The sequence below is a fragment of the Aedes albopictus genome, chromosome 1 (genome assembly GCF_035046485.1).
Source record: "Aedes albopictus strain Foshan chromosome 1, AalbF5, whole genome shotgun sequence".
Taxonomy (NCBI): Eukaryota; Metazoa; Arthropoda; class Insecta; order Diptera; family Culicidae; genus Aedes; species Aedes albopictus.
Window position 1 is genome coordinate 302,318,572 of NC_085136.1, and position 25,481 is coordinate 302,344,052.

Sequence of the window (25,481 nt, forward strand, 5' to 3'; positions counted from 1 at the left end):
AAAACCTGCCGCTGAGGAGTGATTGGCAAGATCATCGAGCTTGCTCGGTATATCAGAGCGCCCATAAGCAAGGAGAGCGACGTCATCAGCCAGTTTGTAGTCATTTAGGTGCTCCATGGTAATGGGTTGCCACAGCAATCCACGATTTCGTTCACGGTCAATCGCACCTACCAGGATCTCATCGATTACGATGAGGAACAGTTAGCGGTGATAGGATACATCCTTGCCTCACTCAAGCAACGACCCGGATGGGATCGGACAAAACACCATTGTGCAGTACTCTGCAAGAAAATGCCCTGTACTGTGCTTCAATGAGGCCGATGATTTTCTCAGGGAGACCCTTGCGCCTGAGGGCTCCTACATGTTTCCGTGATTGAGACGGTCGAAAGCTTTTTTCAATGAACACAGGGTAGAGAGACTCTTGGAATTCATTGATGTGCTCCACAGGATCGTCCGGCATCAGGATTCCGGATCTGGTTTGACTGAATCAAATTTTCGTTAGTGTCAAACAGATGAATTTTCTTGAGTGCATTCCTTCTTAAATATTTGATCTTAGGTAGTCTTGGAGAGACATAGTGAGTGTGGTATCAGTAGGTCAAAGTGAGTAGTGGGTCGAGGATGTAGTCCTGATTCCTTCGTTGGTTGTTGAAGGGGGTCCCCAACTCCAGACTACCTGATCCTATGAACTGAATGGATCGAATGTAGGAGATATTAGAGAAACGCATACACATCATGATCTACAATATCTGCTAAGTATCGCTGACGAGTTTAAATAATCTAAATAGAATTAAAAATTTCGGAGATTTTCAATGATTTAGGACATGACATAAGAATGCATTACAATAAAGTATCGTGCCCCAAGATTCAAGGAAGATTGTGATAGAAATGCATCCAACTCAACAGATAATTATGTCATCCTCGTTTTATTGTGTATTGCACATCAGTCGTTTACACACTTTGCAATCACTGTCCACTTTCATTCGGCTTTTTTATTTGTTTCTTCCTACAAAAACTTCTCGTTTATCCTCTCTTCTTGTGTCTCATTCAAATCATGGGCTAATTTTTTCTCATAATTCCACTCGTTCGAAATCCTGTGACTGTGCGTAACCCTCGGGATTGTTGTGTATGTGTCCACGTGTGTCTGTGCATTGCCACAATAGTAAGTAGGTGAAACAGAAATCTTCCATTCACTTACTTTTTCCTGATCTAGATTTGAACTCGCATCCTGCTGCATGTTGAAGAAAAACAGTCATCTTAAGTAGTTTGTAAATGATAAGAAATTTAAACCATTCCAAACAGAGAGAGAGAGGGAGTTCTAAAACACAAAGCATTGAACGGAGTGATATTTTTCTTCCTATTTTACGGTGTGTCACAACTTTCACAGACATTGAAAATTTAAAAGCTATTTACAAATCTCTTAGCTTTCTGCACTTACATCCTAGTTAAATTACTATACCCTAGTGAAACTTATGAACTAACTCGAGACAAAAAAAAAACAGTACACTGTAAATTGTAAACGAACGTCGTTGGGGTTCCTTGTCTTTTGATTCTCTCTTTTTGTCGTCGCACTTTTCCCCTTTTCTTGAATTTGGTCGTCTCTCATTTTTCGAAAATAACAGGGGTATTTTCGAAAAATAAGGGGCGACATCATCATGATCCAGTAGTAGCAAACCACACTCTTTTCAATTCACAAACCGAAGGAAACTCAGATCTCCCGTTCGAGCTATCGGCCACCGAACAGACAATGGATGCTGAACAACAGCACTGAATTGGGGTTTCTAACCGCTTGTTCAGCTTTTATCCAGCACAATTGCTTATTCGGCAGAGAAAGAAGTTCATTCCAGGCAGGTGGAATAGTTGCAAACTATTTTTACATAAAAGAAAATAGAAGCAATTCAAGTTTCTATTGTTCATGCACTTCGGCGTGTGTCATTCTTCATCGTGAGTGAGTAGCTTACGTTCTTTTTAGCTTCGTTCTAAAAATTAACGCAAATTACAAATGTGTGGTAAAGTGTTGAGAGAAAAGTAGCTTTCAGATGAAGTATTGTTTGGAGCAAGTGCAACACGGTGAGTCTCGTTCGCTTCCTTCGGACGTTTGCTACAAGAGGTCGTTGCCACCGCTACTGGTGCTGCTATCTGTTGGAAAAGAACGATTGGCGGACGATGCTTTTTTATGGTCTTCCAAAGATTTTAATCAATGCCGTGCGTTCCGGCGACATTTCGCTTAGCTACCCTTTTTGTTTTAAAGCTTATCAGCGCTATTACTTTACTCTAGCGATTGCTTGAATCCTCTCCAGTTATAAAGCATGAAAATCTATTGTTGTGGAAAGATCCGTTTTTAGAAATAGAATTTGTGCCACCTAGCGGCAAACGACAAAAATAATGTTCGTTGACTCAGAGTCAGCAATTCAGAATAGGTTTCCTACTAGTACTGTGTGAGTGATTAAAATTTAGAATATTCAAACTTGGGCGTGTGAGCGCGCGCGCACGTGTCAGTGTATAGCTTTTGGTTTCACAGAAAGGAAAATCTGCTGCACGGTGGCAGTGGCAGGACTGGCACCCACTTCAGTTGTTCACCGAACCCACGTAGACCCGATGCCTCGTGGCCGAGTAGCTGTCCTCGACGGTTTTGCCGACGGCCTGGTAGAAGCTGGAGCTCTTGCCATTGGGGAAACTGGAGCTGATCGGGGACGAAGGGGACGTTTCGATGTTCTTGTTTGGTTCCGACTCGAGGTTTCCGTTGGCCAGGGCCAGTTTTTCGTCCTTTTCTTTCTTGGGCTGTGTTAAAGTAAGGAAGAGAGACAGAGAAAGAGAGAAGATGAAGATTAGTTCCGGTCGAAACATTTGGTACTCTAAGGCCACTTACCTTTCGCTGCGTGTACGCCTTCTTGTAGAAGTTGGAGAACAGGAAGTAGAACATCACAGCGTGGGCACCAATGAAGTAAGCGAAGGCGATTGGGTAGTTGCATGGGTTCCAGATCAGCAGCTGGAAGGCGTGCAGCATCACCAAGACGAACTGGATCTGTAGGGAGTGAGTGTCAGAGATGGAATCTGTGTTAGTACTTAGCCCTCGAAGGATGATGCATCAATCATCTCCCAGGCAAACACTTACCATTTGGAGAACGGTCAGGTACTTCTTCCACCAGAGGTACTTCTGGACCTTTGGTCCCATGGCGGCCAGCATGTAGTAAGCGTACATAATGATGTGTACGAACGTGTTCAGCAAACCGAAGAACGAACTGTGGCCACCTGTTGATTGTTGAGAAATCGAGAATAGAACGCGATAAAATGTCAGTCAGTCAGCCAGAGAAGTAAATGCATCGAAGGATTAATAGCGCTTGCAATCATCGTCGTCCGGATCAATTCGGTCAAGTGCTGACCTCGATCCTAGAGTGTCAACCGGCACCACTCTATTCTCTCTGGTACCATACCATTGTAGCCAGCCGTCTCGGATAAAAATGCAATGATGAGTAGCACTCAAGTCGTATATTTTCCCAGCTGCTTCTCTGTTCTATTGCTAAAATGTCAGTTTTTAATGTGAAGCCATCGCATCGCTTGGCCAAGGTTTAATTTATGGTTTATCCGAAGAGAGGGTCAAATGCGAGCGCATCAACCTAACCCATGTCGATTCCCGCCTACAAAGTGGCATTGTGGTGACTATTTCTGAAGCTCGCAAGCGTGGTACGCTCTAAATCAGTATAGTATTAAAATGTGTGGTTTTAGAAAACAATAATATTTAAAAATCTAAGTCCAGAAGAAAAGATTTGTTGAATCTGAAGGTATGCAAGGGAAATTTCCGAAGAATACAAAGGAAAAAAATCTTGGAAGAAACTTATCAGCAAGTCCATGGTGAAATATCTTAAACTTGAGATACATTTTTGAAGAATTTCTGGAGAAATCCTTTCATGGATTTCTTGAACGGTTTTCTGTGGAAACAACTTGTAAGTATTCCTAGAATTCCGAGAATCTTTTGAGAAGTTCCTAGAAAATGGTAATGATATACCTGTGCTTGTTAGGGGAATATCTGTAAATAAAAAGAAAATCGTGTTAAGTACTGTTTCTTTGAATTCGACTAAGAATTTGCATCCTTTGAAAGATACGTATTTCGACATCAACTGTAAGGTGTCTTCAGTGTCTTGTGTACTTGAGTCGAGTCATGCACAAGACACTGAAGACGACCTTACAGTTGAGGTCGAAATACGTATCTTTCAAAGGATGCAAATTCTTAGTGGAATTCAAAGAAACATTACTTAAGACGATTTTCTTTTTATTTCCTAGAAAATGTTTAAAAGAATTTTCTTATAAATCCTGAATGAATCCGTGATGCAATTCCAAGAGGCATGCTTGGAGAAAATCCTGCAAGAAGACTGGATGAATAGACGATTTCCTGGAGTAATTTCTGAAGGGACCTGCAGAAGATTTACTAAACAAAATATATGGAGGAAGTTCTATAGAAATAAATGAAAAAAGGTATTAATAATGTACGGAAGGTTTCTAAAGAAATCCCTGGGGGAATATTCTCGAGAATCTCGAGAGGAGTTTCTTAAGGAATTCTAGAAAAAAAAGTTAAGAAACCCATGGATGATGTTTTCTGAACTGGGAGGTTAGCTTTCTACTTCACAGAAACGATACCTGTTCTGTGGCGGAGTTGGTTAACGTGCCTCGTCATGTGAACTTATGGAGAAGTGGGTTCAAATCCCACGTGATTTTTTTTTGCAATTTTTCCATTTTAATTTGTCCATTTTTCAACACATTTTGCGCCTACGAATTTTAGGCATTACGTATGTCTGACATATCATTTCAGTTGGTTATCCGAAAAACAACAACATTAGTGTTTCCTGGAAGAAGTTGAGAGGATATTTTTTAGAATCCTCTTGTAAATTTCTAAGAAAGTGCAGCAAGTCCTAAGCAAGAATCCCTGAAAACATTTTTGAAGAATCCTATGGAAATTTTTTGAAAAAAAAATCTCTTGGAGAAATTTCTAGAGGATAATCTGGAGGAATTTCTTATGGAATCCCTAGAGGTTTTTTACAGCAATCACTAAAAGAATAGGATACGATCGGCGAAGTACTAGATTTGCAATATTGAGCTGGATTTTTGTATGGTGCGAAGATGAATTCTCCGTTCCTGCAATGAAATGGTACAAAAAGCGTGGGTATATAATTCCTTACCTAATTTGATGTTGTTTAAGAAAAACTTTGGATAACAGGGGTGTTGCTCACTTGTTGGTCTCACTTTCTTGCAACTTAAACAACACAGTTACCCAAAGTTTCGCTAAAAAACCTTCGAATTAGATTAGGAATCATAATACCAGTGCACAATGCAATTTCTGAAGGAATCCGTTAAAGCTTTTCCAAAACAATCTCTGCAGGTATTTCTGGAGGAATCGCTTGATGATTGTCCATGCATCCATTAGCTGAGCTACTGAGAAAATCTGACATCGAAAATTTTTTGTAGATACCCCCAGATGCATTTCAGAAGGCATCCCCGGAGAAAATTTTGGAATGAATTTCAGAAAGATCTTCCCTGGTTTCCTGGAGGAATTTCTGAAAAAAAAATCTGAAAAATGCCTTGGAACAAGGTAATCCATGAAATATTTTCTGATCGAATACTTGATGAAATGTTGGGAGGAATCCTTTGAAAACTTCCTCCCAGCTTCTTTGAAAAAATTTTTGAAGAAACTTTTGCAACAACTTCATGGTGGAATTCCTGATGATGCAATCCATACAAGTATTTCTTGAATATTTCTTTGTTTAACATTCTGGAAGAACCTAATAGGAATTTTTTATGCATTTTTTTTAAAGAAATTTCCGAATGAAACCTTGAAAGATTTTTTGAAATAAACTGTGAAGATATTTCCGAGGGAACTTCTGGTTAAAAAAAAGAAAATGCGGAGAAATTTTTGGAAGAATTTACAAAATAAAAACGGAAGAATTTGTGAAGGAATCATTCAAAGCATTCCATAGGGAAATTTCTGAATAAATATCTAGAGTAACTTTTGAAGGAATCTCTGGACGAATTTCTTAAAAAATCTGTGGCGGAATTCCCAAAGATATCCATGGAAGCATTGATCTAACAATCCATGCAATATATTTCAAAACAATTGTTCTCGACATTTTTGGAAGGTTGTACATGATTAAAGGAATATTTGGAGAAATTTTTGAAGCAATAGAGAAGTTTTTTAAGAGTCCATGGAAGAATGAAGGAAGACTTCGGAGGAAATTGGCAATGAATCCTTAGAAGCTCCTGAAGTTATGAATCTTTGAAACAATCCTAAATTCCATGGAAGATTTTGAAAAAGAATCATAGGAGGGGTTTCTGAAAACATTCATGAAGGAATAGTGAGATAGTCCATGGAAGGTTGTTTAGAAGAATCCTTGGAGAAATGTCTGAAAAAATCTCAAGAGGAACTTCAGAAGGACAATAGACATTTTGAAGGAATTCATTTTGAAATTTTTGAAGCATGGGGATATTTGCTGAAGAATCCGTGGAAGTTTTCCGAAAGAATCCCTGGTGGAATTTCTACAAGAAACCAAGACTTTCTAAATGGGTTCTTGATGAATTTTATAGACGAAAATCTAGAGGAATTCTATCTAAAAAACACTGGAGCAGTTTCTAAACGAATCTCCGGAAGATTTCGGAGGGAATTCTTATGAATTCTCTGAAGAATTTTCAAAATCCCTGGATTTTTTTTTTGAAATTTTGAAGGAGTTCATACAGGAATCCCTGAAAGAATGAAAAAAAAAAAAACAATCTGAAAAGATTTTCTGTGGCAGCTCCTGTTATATTTTTTTAAGAGTAGGGGGATTAGGGGCATAATGGACACCCTAAGCAAATGAGTATGTTAGGCCTGTATAACAGATAAAAACTTAACATATTATCAGTTGGCTTACAACTTTAACTTGTTTCCTACGTATTTGAATCATTTACAGCAGGTAGAATGTCATTATTGTGAAAAAATAATGAATTGTAAACCGTGTGTTTTTTGGAGCTGGCAGGAAAGGTACGGGGCGGAATGGACACCCATCGGGGCATAATGGACACCCCTGCATATTTTATGTTGTATCTTTGATAATATCGACCAGTTAAGTAATTTGCCTACGGAGATCAATACCACAGATATAATACTCCATCTTAGACGAATTTACATAACATCAAAGTAAATTAAATAAATTTTAGGCTAAAATAATCGGATTGATTTTTTCCACACTCTCTAAAACGCCTAACAATATGCAACGCGCATACATTTATTCATAATTGCCAGTGTTCATTTCGCCCCGAATCGACTACAAAATTAAAATTGCTGTTTTGAGTAAGTTCTGATAAAAAAATATAATACTTCAACCATTACTAAATCTGCGTGTACATGTAGATATGCTAACATTTTATTTGTTTTATGGTGGACACACTCAAACACGCGTAGTACCTTATTTGCTGCTGCTTCGAAATTATAAGAAATCCGCCATATGAAAAACATACTTCAATTGCAATGATATTTTGGTTATTTTGAAGGAATATAAATGATACTTTTGAAAAATAGAACAATGACTTGTTCCTTTACACTTGTGCATTAAAAGTTTTACATGGAAGTCAACGGTTTCGACAAAAACAGGGGTGTCCATTTCGCCCCGGGTGCCCATTATGCCCCTAATCCCCCTACCTGAAATTTTTTTTGAAAGAATCGCTGGAGGAATTTTTGAAAGAATGCGTGCAAGAATTTGCTTCAAGAACTAATAAAAACTTGCATGGAAGTTTGCATGAATTTCAATTTTTATTTTAAAATTTACTTTTTCTTTAGTTTTTTAAGTGTAAGCGCAGAAGCTTGCTAATATTCAACTGTGATATTAGCACTAAGGAGCTACAATAAAGAGCGAGGTAGAGTTTTAAGCAACTGCATCCTGTTTTTAAGTAACACCGTAATACATTTTTTGGGGTCTCCAGTTAGCCTAGTGGTTAAGGCTATGGAACGCCAATCCGGAGACGGCGGGTTCGATTCCCGTTCCGGTCGGGAAAATTTTCTCGACCCCCTGGGCATAGTGTATCATTGTCCTTGCCTCACAATATACAAATTCATGCAATGGCAGGCAAAGAAAGCCCTTCAATTAATAACTGTGGAAGTGCTCAAAGAACACTAAGTTGAAGCGAAGCAGGCCAAGTCCCAGTGAGGACGTAGAGCCACAGAGAAGAAGAAGAAGATTCTGGAGAAATTAAAAAAAATCAATTAAGACATTTCTGAAGCAATGCACGCAAGGGATGGAGGAAGTTTTGTAACAACCTGTGGAAGATTTTCACAGACTTCCTCAGGAAGGATTGTCAAAGAAAACCCTAGTGGATTTTCTAAAAGGAACCCATGGTGCACATGGTGTAAAACATCCTGAAGGAGTTCTTAAAGAAAGTTTTAGATGAAAATGTAGACAAATACCTGAAGGAATCACTGGAGCTGTTTCTAAACGAGTCTCTCGAAGATTTTAAAAGGAATTTCTCTGGTGATTTTAAGAATCCCTGGATATTTTCTTTTTGAAACTTTGGAGGAATTTCTACAGAAATGAATGGAGGATTTCATTATGAAATTCCGAGAAGGATTTCTGAAAAAAAATAAACGGAACTTTTGTGGGAGTTGCCGACATATCTTTATAATGAATACCTGGAAGATTTTGTGAAAGAACGACTGGAGTAATTTTTGAAAGAATCCATGGAAGAATTTGCTGTACGAATTCTTCAAAAACTTAAGAAAGTTAACATGAATTGCAGTTTTTATTTGATAATTTGCTAGTTTAAAGTGCAAAAGCTGGCCAATAAAGTTAATATAGATATTCTGCATTATATCGCTTACATTTCGTTGAAGTAGTAGTTCTAAAAAACTACAATAAAGAGCAATGCGTAGAAGAAAAAGATAAGTTTCTTAAAAGTTGCATACTGTCTTCACAAATCTCTCAGAAAGTTTTTTAATAATATTTTTTAGAATTTTTCAACAACTTCAAAACTTCAACTTCAAAAAGCTTTTGAAGAATATCCCAAGAGCTTCTTTACTAGAAAATCCTACAGGATTTTAATTCAGCATTTCTATAAAATTCTAGTTCACATAATATCTTGAAAATTCCTCAGAGATTTTTTAAATAATTTTCCTTTTATTTTTTTTTATCGGAAATCTTCTGTTAATTACTTTCTCCATGGTTCAGCTGATTTAGGTTTAGATTTCTTTCGTTTTTGCAGTGAAATGACTCCTAGGTTTTCTAAGGAGTAATCAAAAAGATTCCAAGATTGGACGAATTTTCAGAAAAGTTTGAAAAAGAAGAAGCTTATAAGACATCTATTGCGGAACCTGTAAAAATCTTTGCGCAAAACAAGAAAATTTCTGTAAAAGTTCTTTGAAAAATACAAAAGAATCTGCTACTATTGATTATGTGTACATACGGCGGAGTGCAGCTGAGTGAAAAAAATGACATTGAAGATTTGCTTTGCGAATAAATAAGACCTTTGATTTGTAAACGTTTTTATTCAAGAATTTATCGAGAAGGTAATAGATGGCGGTGAGATTCAAGCTTGACATCTTTTTTTTATTCATAAGTTAATCTAGAAGGTATCAGAATAAACGAATAATATTCTGTAAGGAGAGTTTTGGGTAGAATTCGACGGGGAAAATATCTGGAGAATCTACAAAGGAACTTCTAGATGATTTCTTGGAGAAATTTTCTGGGAAAAACAAGGGATTGTTACTGGACGAGATTTTCTGTTATTGAGAACTCCCCGGATAAATTTCTAAAAGAGTCCATTTTTGAAAAAAAATAGAGAAAGAGACATCTATGCCAGATATTTTGGATGAAACCCTGGGAGAATTTTTACTAAATTTTGAAGAAATCCTCGTGGAAAATTCTCTTTGGAATCTTTTGAAGGGCTTTTAATGATATTTCTAAAAACTTTCAATTGTTATACAAAGGATTTTTAGAAGAATCCCTGAACGCTTCATCGGAGAGAATTTTGTCCTTGGACAAATTTCTGGAGAAATCCTAAAAGAATTTCTGGAGGAGCAATTTGAGAAGTGATCCATAAAGTAATCCTTAGTGCAATTTTTGGATGCATCTTTGAAGAAATTCCCACGGAAACTTTTTAAGAAGTTCTTGCAGAACATCTGGTGGAATCCTCTAATTTAATCCCGAAGGAAAATATGATAGAGGAATCCTTGCAATAGGACAAAGACACGTCTGGAGGATTGTACGGAGAAGTTTTTAGAGAAACTCTAGAGGAATTTTGGGAGAAATTTTCAAATAAAATTGTGAAGCAATTCTTGGAGAATCCTCAGAGACTTAGAGTAGTCTTCTGATAAATATTCGGTGGGTGAGCTTTCAGGAGTATACTTTGTAAGAACCCTGGGTGGAATTTCTAAAAACAATATTTGAAGAATCTTTGAAAGATTTCCTGGACGAATACTTGGAGAAATGACAGAAGGACAATTTTTAGAAATTCTTGGGTAAATCCTCAGTGTAATTTCTGAAGCACGGTAACAGAATTTACTCATTTTCGAGCTAAAGTGGAACAACTAAAAAAAATGAGTAAATTGCCTATTTCCCTAGCGCTTGCCTTAGTGCGAAAATTTTATAAGTCTGTATACTTTTCTTGATAATGTCAAGAATATTTTACGGTCTAAGTAGATTGGATGTTGGCACTTAGTCGAGCGCTAGCGGTGGAAATGCAATTAATTTTTTTTGTATTGTCTTATTTTTGCTCAGATTTGTGTGGATCTTACTCATACTGAGTAACTTTTTCTTAGCGTGAGGGCTTTCTCTCCTACTCCTTTTTTTCACTTGGCGCAACTGCCTTACTGAGGCTAGGGGCCTATATAGCCGAGGCGGTAAACGCACGGGTATTCAGCATGACCATGCTGAGGGTGACGGGTTCGATTCCCGGTTGGTCCAGGATCTTTTCGTAAAGGAAATTTCCTTGACTTCCTTGGGAGTATCTTCGTGCCTGCCACACGATATACACATGCAAAAATGGTCATTGGCAGAGGAAGCTCTCAGTTAATAACTGTGGAAGTGCTCATAGAACACTAAGCTGAGAAGCAGGCATTGTCCCAATGAGGACGTTACGCCAAGAAGAGAGAGAGGAACTGCCTTACTGAAACAAAGCCTGCTTCTCAATTAGTATTCTATGAGCAATGTCAATATGTTTCTTCAGGGAATTTCTGCAGCACTTTCAGTAACTTCAAATTTCTTGTGAAATACCTGGAGAAATCTTTGGAGGAACACTTCATTCAAATTTTTGGACAAGTTGTCGAAGAAGTCTTCTGTGTATTACCTTGTCAAATTATACAGACATTTCTGAATATTTTATCTTAAGAATTACAGATGGGAAGTGAAGTTTTGGAAAAATCCATAAGAAATTTTCTGAAATTTTAGAAATAGGTATATGGGAAAGTTCTGAAAATTTCAAGAATTTCTCGAGCAACATTTGAAGGAATTTCTAAAAATTTGTTCAGTAAAATTTTTGGAAAAACCTCCGGTATGAATCTTAGTAGATTATTTTTGTTCCTGTACCGACATCAAGCAGCAGTTCGCCTAGAATGAGCTTATGAGGCTTTCTAGATGAATCTTCTGACGAACCTGCGTTAAATTTTGGATGAAACACCTGAAATGAGTTTTGCAAGTTTTTTGACGAAATAATCTCGTCAAAATTTCAAAAAGAATCCTCTATGATATTTTTCTAAAAGATTTCTGAAAGATGCCGGAAATTTTCGAAAGTATGTTGAATAATTTTATAGAATTCATAGGCAAAACTCAGGAATTTTTATTGGAATTTGTAAGAATTTCTAAAGGAAACTTACAGCCTATTAAATTTGAATTCCAGAATAGTTGAACATCTTTTTAAAGGAGCTCTAGCAAGAATGTTAGGTAAATTATGTTTGGCACTTAGGTTCGATTTTTTTAGAAAAATGTTGTTGAGATCTTGAGATGATTTTCCTTGATTAAGAATTTAGCAAATAAGACGAACGCCTGTCAAAGTCCATAATATCCCTTAACGAAATTGTAGATCAAATTTGCTGATAAATCCTAATGGATCTTGAGAGCAGAGATGCCAGATTTTTCTGTATTAATACAGATTTTTGACTTTTTATACAGACAAGATACAGAGTACAGAAAAATACAGATTACATACAGTAATTTTCAATAAATTTCACGAAAACTTCATAAATTGCTGCTTAAACTTTAAAGAGTTTATAAACATTTGTGCATTTTCACTCATGTTTTAGAAAAATAAAACCAGCAAAAACTGAAAACCGTAAAAAATAGTACATTTTTTGTAGTTTTCTGTTGAAATCTAGGACTCTCTGTGTATGCTATACGGCGATACAGAAAAATCTGTATTGATATAGATTTTTGATAAAATTTTCTGGCATCTCTGCTTGAGAGAAATAATCGAAAAATTGTAATAATCGACTGAACATTCTTACCGGATATGCACCAAAGATTTTCTCAAATATTCACAGGAATTTTTATTAGACCTAGATGAAGGAAAAAAACAACAGCAACTCATCATGGATTTTCGATTAATTTCTCATCCAGAGATTGCTCCATTCTTATAATCGAACGTAACAAATTTGATAACAGGGGTACTCACTAAACAGATTAAATTGCTGCGTAAGCCATGATTTTCTGCTTATTTGAAATATTTCATGATTTTGCGAATAAAATAATCAAAGTGTGCCTTGGTGATTACGACATTTAATCAGTTTAATCAGTTTACGCTGTTTAGTGAATCCCCCTAATTAGTTATTGCTGCTTATCACAAACGTTTCAGCTATGTATTATAATTTAAATCACAAGTGATTATTTTGATGATGTCATAAAAATGACTAATAAAAATAATTAGGGGATTCACTAAACAGCGTAAACTGATTAAACTCTTTAAACGTCGGAATCACCAAGGCAATCTTGGATTATTTCGTTCGAAATTTCATGAAACATTTCAATGATCAGATAATCATGGCTTACGCAGTCATTTAAATAATGTGTTTAATGAATACCCCTAATATTCTTGCCTCAGCTTGACCAGTTCAGACAAAATTCAATGCGCACTGATTTAGCAAGTTCCACTCTTCATCGCTTATACCAATAATGATCATCATCGGTGCCAGCGCAGCGTAGGTCATCAGCGATCCCCAAACCCACTTGCCCACTTGCACGCAAAACTTGCAATCGACGGAGGATGCCAAGCAAGCGTACTTTACTTACCTGGGGTGAATTTAACTCCCCACCAGACGGAAACCGGCATGATACCGTGGTGGATGACGTGCAGCGTCGAGACCTGATCGTACCGCTTTCGCATCACAAAGAAGAACGTATCGAAGAACTCGGTAAACTTGGAGAAGTAGTACCACCAGCAGCCTCGGGCCATCTGGAAAAGGGATTTTAAAGAATCAAGGATGACTGTTAGATCTAGTTGGTTGATATTTGGGAAATCCAGTAATTGAGTTCAACTCACCCTCAGTCCCATTTCTGATCGGGAATAGTCAACCGGTTGACACCGTAGACTGTATCCTGCCGTCCATCCCGCTACGCAAGCCTACATTCGCGCAAAACGTGTTTAGATTAGAAAGAAAGAAAGAAAGAAAGAAAATGGAGATCACTCGTAGGTATCACTTTTCGGAACCACTGCATCGCGAAGATCCGGTGAAACCGGTTGGATGCTGTTAAGATGCATTCGCAGCGAGTCAAGGGCGCCATTACCCTGCCTGCTTATACTAGTAACTGCGTTGAACTGCGAACCGGACCATAACCTACCTCATAGAAGAGCCATATGCTGAAGGCGACCTGAATTGCATTGTAGACGATCAGTACTTTGCGTAGCTCGAATGGTTTTCTGTTTTCCATCAACCGGGGACCGAGGACCTGTTTTTTCGGAAGAGGAGGAGAAGGAAAAAGGTGAAAAGGTTGAGTAAAAGAAAGGTGAGAGAGAAACGGTGGTGAAGTGACACCAGCTCGCGTGATATGATGATTAAGTTGGGGGGTAAGTTACTCGTCACGCGAAATAAGGTTGCGCGATGATGGGTGTGGTGAAGGTCATCGAATTCAGTGAGACAGGTTCAGAGATGATAAATTGTTGGCGTTGAATAATCGGTGATGCATGAAAACTGCTTTTGGTTGACCCGAAATTCCTTTTCCTAAGGAATGTCTGTCAGATGTTCAGGAGCTGCAAAAATTTCTTTATATTTTTTTCAGTGTTTTTACAGTATATTACTAAAAAGAGTTGAAAGTATTTTTGCACTGCTTTATTCTGTTGCAGATTCTTTTTCAAGTTTTCTCAAAATCTGTCAAATTTTCATATTACGTTCAAAGTTCGTTATTCTCATCATAAAGACCGGTCCAGAAAGTATGGACGCAATTTGAAAATACTGGCATTTCAAAACTATTGATGACTAGTTCTTTTTGAAAGCTACATCCTGTTGGTCAACGTATTTTCTTAGCATTTGTATAGCGATTTTTGCGATTACAACAGTGTGTTTCAAAATACATGAACTTTCAGCGGAACATAATTGAACAAATGTGCACAAACGATGTATAGAGTTTAAAACGTCGCTTAGGAAATGAACAAAATATGGTGAGAGTAAATGAAAAAATCGTGCAAGCAGCAATCAGCAATCACGGTGGGGATGACACGTTTAAGCAGAGACAAAAATTGGGTAAAAAATTAAGATCCTGCTATCCCTCGTTTGGATAAACAAATAATGAAGGTGTTTGAGCACAAGAAAAATCCTTCTAACTAACACAGAGCGGGGTATGACCAAAAAAGTTACCATTTTGAATTCCAATTTTCATCGTGGCAAAGAACGTTTGAATTTTCGATCCTATAGTAAGCAGAAACAGCCAAAACGAAGCTCGAAACAAGAACCATCGATCAGGCTCAGACAACTGAAGACTAGTTGCGTCCATACTTTCTGGGGCAGTCTTTAGTCTCTTGCTGAATACCCGCGCATTTACCATTTCGGCTGCATGAGCCCTTCCATTGAAAGTTCAATTATTCTTCCATAATTCCCCAATGATATCAAAGGTTTCTTTAGAATTCATTTGATACATTTCAAAACGAGAAATGTTTTTTTTTTAATTTTATTTTTCCGGAAGGGTTCATACAATACTCATGTACTTCAATAGAGGTTTTATGAGAAATTCGTCAAATGATTTATGTGTGAAGAATCATGATTCTGCAGCATTAAGGCGAAACTGGAAGCACTTCCTTAATTTTTTTGGTTTTTGATTTTTTATAAAATAACAAATAAATATTTTCAAATTCGGTTTTCGTGCACATGTAGAGTATGGAACAAGGAATCTTCTGATTTTTTTTCCAGGTGGAAAATGTTTTTAGTTTTTGCAGAAACCATTTTTTTGTGAAATTTTGCTTGGTTTCGGCCACAAAAATCGGTCATATTAACTATTTAATGAATGTAAATACTCAAAATGGTCCACTATAGGCACACTCAGGATGGGTCCACTATAAGCATCAAGATATTTGTAAATAATCCCCGATGTGGTCCATTATAGGCAATATCGATGCATACTTTCAAACGTATGTTTCACTGGAATAATGTATTAAAGTTATATGATTGGCGGTGTTAACATCAAGAGGGGACATGAAACTTGTTATAAAAATTCACTTTGGGATAATCCATTGAGGTAATATCGTAATATTGCTAAAATGCCGCTGAAGTAAATTTTGGTGGCTTAGGGGGTCCACTACTATTTAGCACCCAAACCCCAGTTGGACCAAACATAAGACAAATAACGTCACAAGTATTTACCCCCTGAGGAAGACACACATGAAGTGTCGAAACGTTGGGAAAATATAGAACGTTGTTAGGTAAATGAAGATTGCGCAGCCGAAAACATACAGTCGATCAATTCAGTTGTATCAAGAATGTAGTTCAGGAAATACATCTGAGAATCTTGAAAAAAAAAATCAGTGGGACTTTTTTTCTGAGATTACCCACTTTGGATGTTCTACTGAAATTATTATATTTTTCAGTGCTGTCCATGTTATTTCTTCAAAAGCGTTCCATTTTATCTTTTCCCAGTTAAAGCCTAGTTTGGTGTTTGAAAGGAATCGCTCAAGAAACTTCTTTACCGATTCCTGGCAGAAACTTTCCACGGTGACTGCCATTTGAACTGTCATTTCTTCGCAACTGCGTACTGTGATCGAAGAAAAACGGTTTCTTGGGCGATTCAGGCAAGGAATTTCCCATGCATCAAGATAGGCCGAAAAATTCCTTCTGAACTGCAAACAGCGCTTAAAAGAGAGATTTCTTTCAGAATTACCTTATAGGTTTGAAAGTGCTCAAGTTTGATTTAAGGTCTACCCATGAACTTTTTACAATGGAAATTTCCTAGGCTTGCTTGGGCATATAGCATCTTTGTGACTGCTCTACCACACGTTATACAAATGTCCATTGACAGAAGAAGATTTCAGTTGAAAATTTTTGCATTGCTCATAGAACACGATCTCAGCATCTCAGAACTCCGCGCATTTTTTTTTCAAATCTTTGACATTTCGTGACTTTGATGTTCACGAGAAAAGTTTACTTGACTCTCGGGTAGGGTCTTTACTTTCTCGGGTAGGCTATCCTAAAAAAATCCTTTTTCTTTTTTTAGGATTCCTCTGGGAGCACTTTATGAGATGTTTCGAGCGTTTTATTTAAGATTCATATAAAAGTTCCCTCTGGGACTCTTCCAGGAGTTTCTTTTGAGAATCTTAAAGAGGTTCCATCTGGTATTCTTCCTGGGATTCCTCCAGGAGTTTTTTATGGGATGCCTCAGGAAACTATTTCTGAGAAACTTCTTAAAGAAACCCAGAGAAAACCTCCGAAGGAATTCTGTCCCTGGAAGAATTTCAGAAGGAGCTTTTTCTAGAACAATCTCAGAAGGAACTTCTGGAGAAATCCTGGAAGGAATTCCTGGAGGAATCCTAGAAGGAATCCCGAACCTCCTGGAGATGCCATACAAGGAATTTCGGAAAGAATCTCTGCATGAATCCTGGAAGGAGTTCTAGAGGAAACCTCAAAACAAAACTCTTGGAGGAATCCCATAAAGAAATCCTGAGAGAATCTCAGAAGGTATCTGAAGGATTTCCTATAACCTAGAGGAATCCCGGGAGGGAATCTGGAGAAAGCTGTTATAAATAACAAGCCTTAATTGAAAATAAGTATGTACCCCTATAGCCACAGCTGCAAAGGCGTGGGTATTCAGCATGACAACGCTGCCCTATAATTCCGTCTTCAAGAAGAAGAACATCGTACTAGTAGAATAACTAGCCACAGAAGTCCAATGTCGGGGCTGTTCGTGTGACTAACATCTAGTTTGCCACGCCCTTACAGCGTCATTAGCGGTACTAGAAGTGTCAAATAAATTTTGTTTACCAAAACAAAATATCCTTTACAAGATGAATACTTAGAAACGATGATTAATTACAATTAGAGGTATCAATTTAATTAAATAGGAAAAGTGACAACAGCGCCATTGGAGTTCTAGTGTATTTCTATTATCGTACTGCCTACTGCGTTCTTCGACATGTATTCTTATTAGAAAAATCCCTCGGAGCATGCTATATTAGATTTTTAGTTTTTCTTGATTTAACAGATACCTTTTCTAATTATTATTTCACTCGAACATGTTAGAGCTGTGCAAGAACGCTAAAGTGACAAAATTATGAAAATCCATTAACCTGTTCTCGGGACCGATTTTCGATCGATCTTCTTTGGAAAACTTCTTTTAAATTTCGACAGATTTGATACTTTTTTTAATTTTTGAGATATACATATTTGTTAAATTTATCCAGTGATACTTACCCAAGTAACAAAATTAATTTTATAATGCTTTTGAAGTATTCTTCAACACCTGTTCTTTAAAACCATGCATAAACCAAATTGCTCTGCAAAACGGCATCAACTCAACCATAAACCCACCATAAGACCAAAGAGGCCCACCTAAGATGCTCTTGGAGAGTTGTTTTCAAATTTCTCTTAAAACTTGTTGTACTTCCCAAGTTGTCCTCAAGGCGAATTTCTCTCTCCTTGTAGAATTCTTCAAGTGCACGATAAAACGATAATAAATTTGTCAGTGTTGTTGCTGATGCAGCTTTTATGTCGACAGAAAAGTTTGGTGAATTAAATTGAAATTAAAAACACAATGAAAATGACACATTATTGTAATCGGGATTAATTTATTACACAAATTGGAAATATTTCCGTGGTGTAACAAGAATGCCAAATGCCAAGCAAAATTCATCGTATATATGTTGCAAGATACTTCCAAAAATTGCAACGCGCTTCCATTATAACGCACTAATAAAATATTCAAAAATATTATTGCTGGTCATGCGAACATTTCTCATGAGTTTTCTCAACATGGCTTCCATTGAAATCTAGGCCGGTGGTCGGTCCATCATCGATGGTTTTAATCAACATCACCATAAGATCGTCTTAAAGTTCCTTCAACTCATGCCAGAGCTAAAAGCATAACTCAAGAATACTAGGATTTATAACGTTCTCAATGCAGCCTGGTTGGCCTCCATCCAGAACGTCTTAAATTTATTTCATCTTATGCAAGGGTAAGAAGTATTACTCAAGAGTACTCAGGTTTATAACGTTCTTGATATAGGTTTATGCAAACTCCGCCAAGAACGTCATAAAACATGTACGCCAAATTGTAAACAAACAATAAATTATCGCACCGCGGTGGATTTTGTGAATCTCGTCCGATGAATTTATTTATCAGCCCGGTACCGTTGCCAACCAGGCTGACCTTTTTCGATAACCGGCCTTGATGCGGTGCAGTGCCTCATTCCTCCGGTCAGCACTTCCAACAGGTAAGTTAGTAGTTGTTGATTTTCAAGATCGTTGATTGGAACCCCGATTGCACGGGAAACGACGTCCTAGATGACCATACCCACCTCAATTCGAATGCAGCAACCGGAGGAACTTGGCACTGCACCGCGTTGCGGTTGGGTTTCCGGGTAGGTGTTCTTGATTGGCAGCAATAATGGAACGATGAGAATCAAAATCTGATGCTTGAGTGTTTTCTTGTATTTTTCATGTACCAAACTGTTCTTATGCGAGAACAGTTGCTCTTGATCAAGAACGGATGATTGAAGACAACTACAAGAACCTTATAAAACTGAAAATAAGTTCAACAGTTCTTGTTGTGTTTATGGTTTTATGAACTGAACCTCAAGTATTCTTGGAGGTGTTTTTAAAACCACATATTGACGAAGAATAGTTGTGCTCAGCTGAGACTCCGATAAGATCAACTAGAATATGCAATGTTCCGATAAAACTTCTCCTCTCCTCTTCTCCTGCACTTATTGCACATTCAAATCTCCACTAAAACTTGAAACAAAAGTTTGTGGTTCCTTTTGAGTTTGTTTTTTATCTCCCAAGAAGCTTCACTAATATTTTGGATCAAATCCACCAATGCGAGCTCAATGAACTTGAATGATTTTCATATAATTTCCAATGCAACTCTATCGGGAAACATTTTTAGAGCACTTTTTTTTAAGAAAACATAATGGCTGCTCTTCTGGAGTTCTATAGGATTTTAGTCTCCGCCCATTTTTATATTTGCGAGTGGTTGGCCTCGCTCTAGAGTTTATTATTAGGATTTTTTTTTTTATTTATGAGATTTTTATTTTTTTTAAGAAGATCTGTAGCGATCCGTTGTGAAGCAGAACGTATCAAAACGTTTAATGCGTCTGACTAGGTCATATTTACTCCACGGCTTCAAGGAAATGTAGAGTATCTTCCGAAGTTGTTTCGATCAAGTCACAACAATATAGGGGTACTTGTGTATTTTCGGCAGTTTTGTTCTCTTCGTCATGGGGTTTTTTTTTGAAACCCGTTGAACTGAGATTTGGCCTTTAATCCTTCCCAACCAAGCTGATTTACATCAAGTTCCAGCCAATTTGGCCGACTATACCCTATGTCACCCCATTTGCAACTGCCCACAATCATTTATTCGACAGTCAGTACAAAAAAATTGCTAATCACAACTTTTTGTCTTTCTCGTACACCAAAGTGTACTAAACGGCTATATGTTCACTCGAAAAAAAAAACGAATTTTCTGTTAAAGGCTCGGAGTCACATATACCAATCAACTCAGTTCGACAAGTTAAGATGATGTCTGTGTGTATGTATTAGAGTGGGTCAACGTTGTATGGAGAAACTTTAAATTCGGTCGGCTTTCTCAATTTATATTAGCGTCCAAAACAATTGTGCAAAATTTGGGAGCGATTGGTTGCATCCCCGTATTCCGCATTGAAATTTGTATGGAAGTTAGTTTGGGAAAACGTACTTTTTTCCATTTTACTCATAAGATGAATTATTTTGTCCATTACCATGTAACTAATGACGTTATTATGACGTTATAATAAGTTATTCGCCTGGTAACTTAGGCCAAACATTGAGATTTTGTAATTGATGTTATTCCTTTACATGTTAAATGTTAAGCACCACCGGGTAATATGTACGTTATAACTTTTTTCACAAGGGTCGGATCACTTTGCGGTCTTCGGCAAAGTTTTTCGGCATATCCTAGGCTGATCACCAAAGTGCGGGCCGCACATGGCGCCGAGTTCTGTATGTTGCCGTAGAATTTCTTAAAATGTTTCTTAAGGAGGTTGTTCTACTCCCAAAATAACCTAGAATAACGTGTTGAATGTTTCACAAATGGATCTAGGAAGTGCAATACTAATAGTTGAAAAAATAGGCTTGAGGATCGCTGTCCTAGGCTATATTTCAACGTCATTAGTTTCATCGTTTTAGACAAAAAAAATCAATTTATGAGAAGAATGCAAACAAGCACGTTTTCCCATACTAAATTCCATACAAATTTCAATTGCAATGCGGAATATGGGGACGCAACCAATCGCTCCCAAATTTTGCACAATTGTTTTGGACGCTAAAAGGAATCGAAAAAGCTTTGTTCCGAAAAATCGACTTTGTTGACCCAGTCTAGTATGTATGTGTTTGTATGTCTGTGTACAAAAAAGTTCACTCACTTTGAGGGCATTTCCCATTGGCCGATTTTTCGGATTATAGCTCGAAACGAACCGGAATTTTACCGCATTGTTGCTACGAAAAATGGTCCGGATCGGTCAAGGCGTGCCGAATTTATGGCCATTTCAGTGATCCGGACTAGCACCGTTAGAACTGGCCCTATATAAAACTGAACCAAACCCCATCATGCGACACATCAAATTGCGGCAATTTTTGACGAATGGTTGACGATTTTTTTTGCGGAAATCAAACTGGAGACCAGAAATTCCACGATATCGGCAAAAAATATGGCAGCCTAATATTCGAGTGTGCAGCTAAAAAATCAAGATGGCAGCTGTCAATAACGTTTAAGGAGAAATTTCAGAGAGTACAAACATGGCTGCCACAATGGCCGACTTGATCCCCTACTCACGTTATCAAAAGCACCAATCTTGAAAATTCGTAAACAAATGCTCTCGATTTGGAAAAGCTGTCTCTTTTTGCAAGTGAGCAAAGCCAGGATAAAAAAGTGCGGCTTGATTCAATGCTTCGTTCGTCAGATTTGTGCCTCTAAAGTTTGTTTGCAAAATTGCAATGGGATTTCTTGATGTTTCACCTTAAGGCTCTAAAACTATTCAATATGGAGTATTGGTATGGGGAAGATGTCTGGAGTCCAAAAATGGCGACCCGAATATCCAAGATGGCGGTCTAAAACCCAAGATGGCGGCTCCAAATTCAATATGGCGGCTGTTTAAGGGAAATTGCTAACTATAATATCCAAGATGGCGGTCTAAAATCTAAAATGGCAGCTCCAAATTCAATATGGCTACTGATTAATGGAGTTTTGTCTCAAAAATCATGCAATATGGGCATATTTGGTATACTAAAAAAATGGCGACCAGAATATCCAAGATGGCGGCTCCAAATTCAAGACGGCGGCTGTTTAATGGAGTTTTAGGCTCTAAAACCATGCAATATGGATTGGGTATATTGGTATGGGGAAGATATTCGGAGTCCAAATTGGCGACCAGAATATCCAAGATGACGGTCTAAAACCCATATGGCATCCCAAAATTCAAGATGGCATCTGTTAAATGGTGTTTTAGGCTAATGAATCATTCAATATGGATAAATCTTCGAATTTCGACTGTTGATAATTATGTAGGGAGGCATGGCGTTCAGTATTTGGAGGAATAACGCAAAAACGGATTCCTAAGCTTTCATCCGACGTTTTGGTCGCTATATTCCGCCTTCTTCTGGGAATTAACGGAGCATAGTTTATTTCCAGAAGCAGGTGCAATATAGCGATCGAAACGTCGTCTAAAGGCTAAGAATTCGTTTTTGAGTTATTTCTCCGAAGACTGAACGCCATATCTCCCAACAAAATATGGATAAAGTTGGCATAGGGAGGATTTCCGAACTCCGAAGCCTAAAGATAGCAACCAGAATAACCAAGATGGCCAATACCCAAGATGGGGCTGTTTAATGCAGTTTTAGGGTCCAAAACCATTCAATAGATATACCCATATTGTATGGGGAAGAAATCTGGAGTAAAAAACATGGCGGCCAGAATTTCCTAGATGGCGGACTTAAATCCAAAATTGCGGTTCAAAATTCAAAATCACGTCCTTTTTAAGAGTTTAGGGAACCACTATCAAAAGCCAGATAAACAATATGACTTCTGGTCCCATGAAATGAATTTTTGTTAAACGTATGAGAGTGCGATATTCATTAACATGTTACTTGAGTTTTGTTGAAATGCGTTTACGAAGGCGCGAGTAGGGCGCCATCACCGCTAGGTGGATTAATTAGGGTTTTAATTGTATCATTGCTCTTGTATTAGAATTACCACGCTATCACAGGCACCCTACCTTTTAAACCGCCACAAGTTATAAGTTATAATTATTAATGTTCACATTAAACTCACACGGATGATCAAGATCGTCGGTCAACTCGTGAGCATCGAGCTGTTGAGCTGACCGTGAAAACATATGATGATGACCTAAATGATTTCTAGTGAAAAAAAAAAATAAATCGCATCAATTGAAAACGGTCAACTAGGTATTTGATGAAGATAAAACAAAAACGGTTATACGCCACAGTGGACACCAATGTTGGCATGTGTTGTTACACTAGAGGTCTGCCGGCAAATATTACATATGTAGGTATATGCACAAGTCGACTTTTCTAACGACGGTAATGACAGTCACGGTTGAAAGCGTTTTTTTTTATAGAACTCGCCGCCGAGGGTCTTTAAAGCCCAATCAAAAGGCGAAGAAGACACCGTCACATCAACTTCGTTTAACGCGTTGGGAGCTTTTATTTACATACATATATGAAACAAATATTTGAACAGCATTTGGATCAAGAGAAACCGCGAACTAATCGCTACCAAATTATGATCAGATGGGGGAATTCAACTTTGATTAGCCACGGATGGATGGGGGTAGGTAATGGAAATGAAATGATTTGAAACGCAAGACGCACTAAGTTTGTTTCGTTGGTTTTCGCGTCTATTCGTTCCCATCGAATGGTCAATTTAACGTTATTGAAATGTGTTGCGGATGATCTTGAAATGCAGTCGCGAAGCATTTCAAGGTCTGCTGTGGTGCAATAGTCTTATTAATGATTGCCTGGATTCAGTTTTTTTTTGGAAAACTGTGATTATTACTGGAAGCATATTTTTTTTTACAATTATTACGTGGTCTCTCAGAATTTTTCTTCTAATCTCTAGCAGATCTTCAAGGATTTCGACTGAAATTGGAACAACTTCACATACTTTTGATGCTTTGAATAGCAAGTATCTGTAATAGTAGTTTACGCAACAAGGTGCAGAATGATGATTTTTACAGCATGAGTCGTATATTTATCCAACGAGACTTGCCGAGTTGGATAATTACGACAAGTACTTCAAAAATCGAGTTCTGCATCGAGTTGCGTACAACGTTTTCTGCTATTTCATAAATTACCACTTGAGGATATTTTTTAACAAAACTTTTTCATCAAACTGAACACTGATTTTCATAGCCATGTTTAAGAAAATGTGATCATAGCAGGTTATACTGTTTTTTTTTTTTTTATTTCTTTTTATTCGTGAATTAGGTTATACTGTGCAGTTGTCACAATTTTTCAAAATTGTGGCCAGAAAGCATCAAGAAGTTGATCAAAACTAAAAGCAGTGCTGTAATGGATCATTGCGCAACGCAAATCAGTGCTGTAATGAACCATTACAGTACTGTTAATTTGGCGTGGGAAAGTAGGCCTTTTCCTGACAGATTTGCGTGAGGTAAACAGCCTATTACGATGAGAAATTGCAAAAAAGTAAGTAACATACCCGCTTCTTCGAATTCAAAAAGCTTCAAATGCTACTCAACGATCATTCAACTTCAAAATTGCAATCATGTTTCCATTTTTTTTGCCTCTGAAATGACACTGCCACGTGCCTGAACCTAACGTCAAAACCATGAATTTTCCGTGAAGCGTGAACTAGTTTGCACGCTCACTCCAGTCAAGATCAAGTTCATGATACAACGCTGTGTCCACGCCACACGGTTTCCACCAAAGACGAATAATTTAATTAGTGTCGAAGCCTCGTGCTAAAGGCAAACCGTCTTCCGCTGCTGGGCCGATCGGATTCAGATACCACCACACCATGCTTTCCAGATTACTGCTGAAAGGGGTGTGAAAACTCGACATTGTAAGGTTGTCGTTGTCGTATGAACATTGGTGGAAACAGCCAATGTCAATGGCATAAGTAGGATGAAGGAAGTGTATTTATTATTCCCATTTGAAATCGGTATGATGGTCCATGATGATCACCTTCGACATGGGTGGTACGTCAACACGCAACTGATCAGGTTGGCTATGCAATAAGGAAGCTTATCGTTCGAGCGAGAACCAACGCAGATTCAACTTCTCCGAAAAAGGACCAAACAAAATGCATCAACGCTTTGTACCTGGAGCGAGCGTTGCCATCGCGTTCTGAAGTCATACCCTCCCTAGGCTGACATTGAACTCGGTGTGTCTTGAACTCGAAACTTGAGGGCAAGACAGTGGTAATGGTCTACTATCGCCGCTGATGGTGCTGCAGCGCCTGCTGCGGTGCAGTGATTGGAATGCCACGCGAACGACACGGGCAAATCCTTTCACTTGACCTTGCCTACTATGATTGAACGTGCGAGATGCTGTTGGTTTGTAGACGACGACGATGCACTCAGCTTCCAATAAATGGATTGACGGTAGTGTGTAGAATCCGAGCAAGGCAAGGGTTCCTACGATGGTCGCTCAAGGATTTTCATTATGTTCAAAGGGTGGCCGTTGCATGGCTTCAGCTTAGCGAATGTCAATGTACCAATACGCGGAAACAAAGGAAACCTTGAATCGGCGGCAGGTGAAGAACCCACACTGCACCGGTTCGGAAAGGGTGCATAATTGACTTCTCTGATGATGCTGAACGAATTGTACCGTT

At 38.0% G+C, this 25,481-nt stretch overlaps 1 protein-coding gene across 1 annotated transcript in view; it reads right to left on the reverse strand.

Annotated features, from left to right (window-relative positions):
- Nucleotides 1-904: 904 nt before the first annotated feature.
- The window catches only part of LOC115267366 (elongation of very long chain fatty acids protein 7), a 163,988-nt gene continuing 139,411 nt past the window's right edge, over nt 905-25,481 (reverse strand). Inside the window, exons 3-8 of the mRNA XM_029874350.2 lie at nt 13,779-13,886; nt 13,480-13,560; nt 13,230-13,392; nt 3,113-3,249; nt 2,867-3,022; nt 905-2,778 (exon numbers count right to left, since the gene is read on the reverse strand). Coding sequence (XP_029730210.2) covers nt 2,566-2,778; nt 2,867-3,022; nt 3,113-3,249; nt 13,230-13,392; nt 13,480-13,560; nt 13,779-13,886 — 858 coding nt within the window. The 3' untranslated portion in view covers nt 905-2,565. The remainder of the gene's footprint in view (nt 2,779-2,866; nt 3,023-3,112; nt 3,250-13,229; nt 13,393-13,479; nt 13,561-13,778; nt 13,887-25,481) is intronic.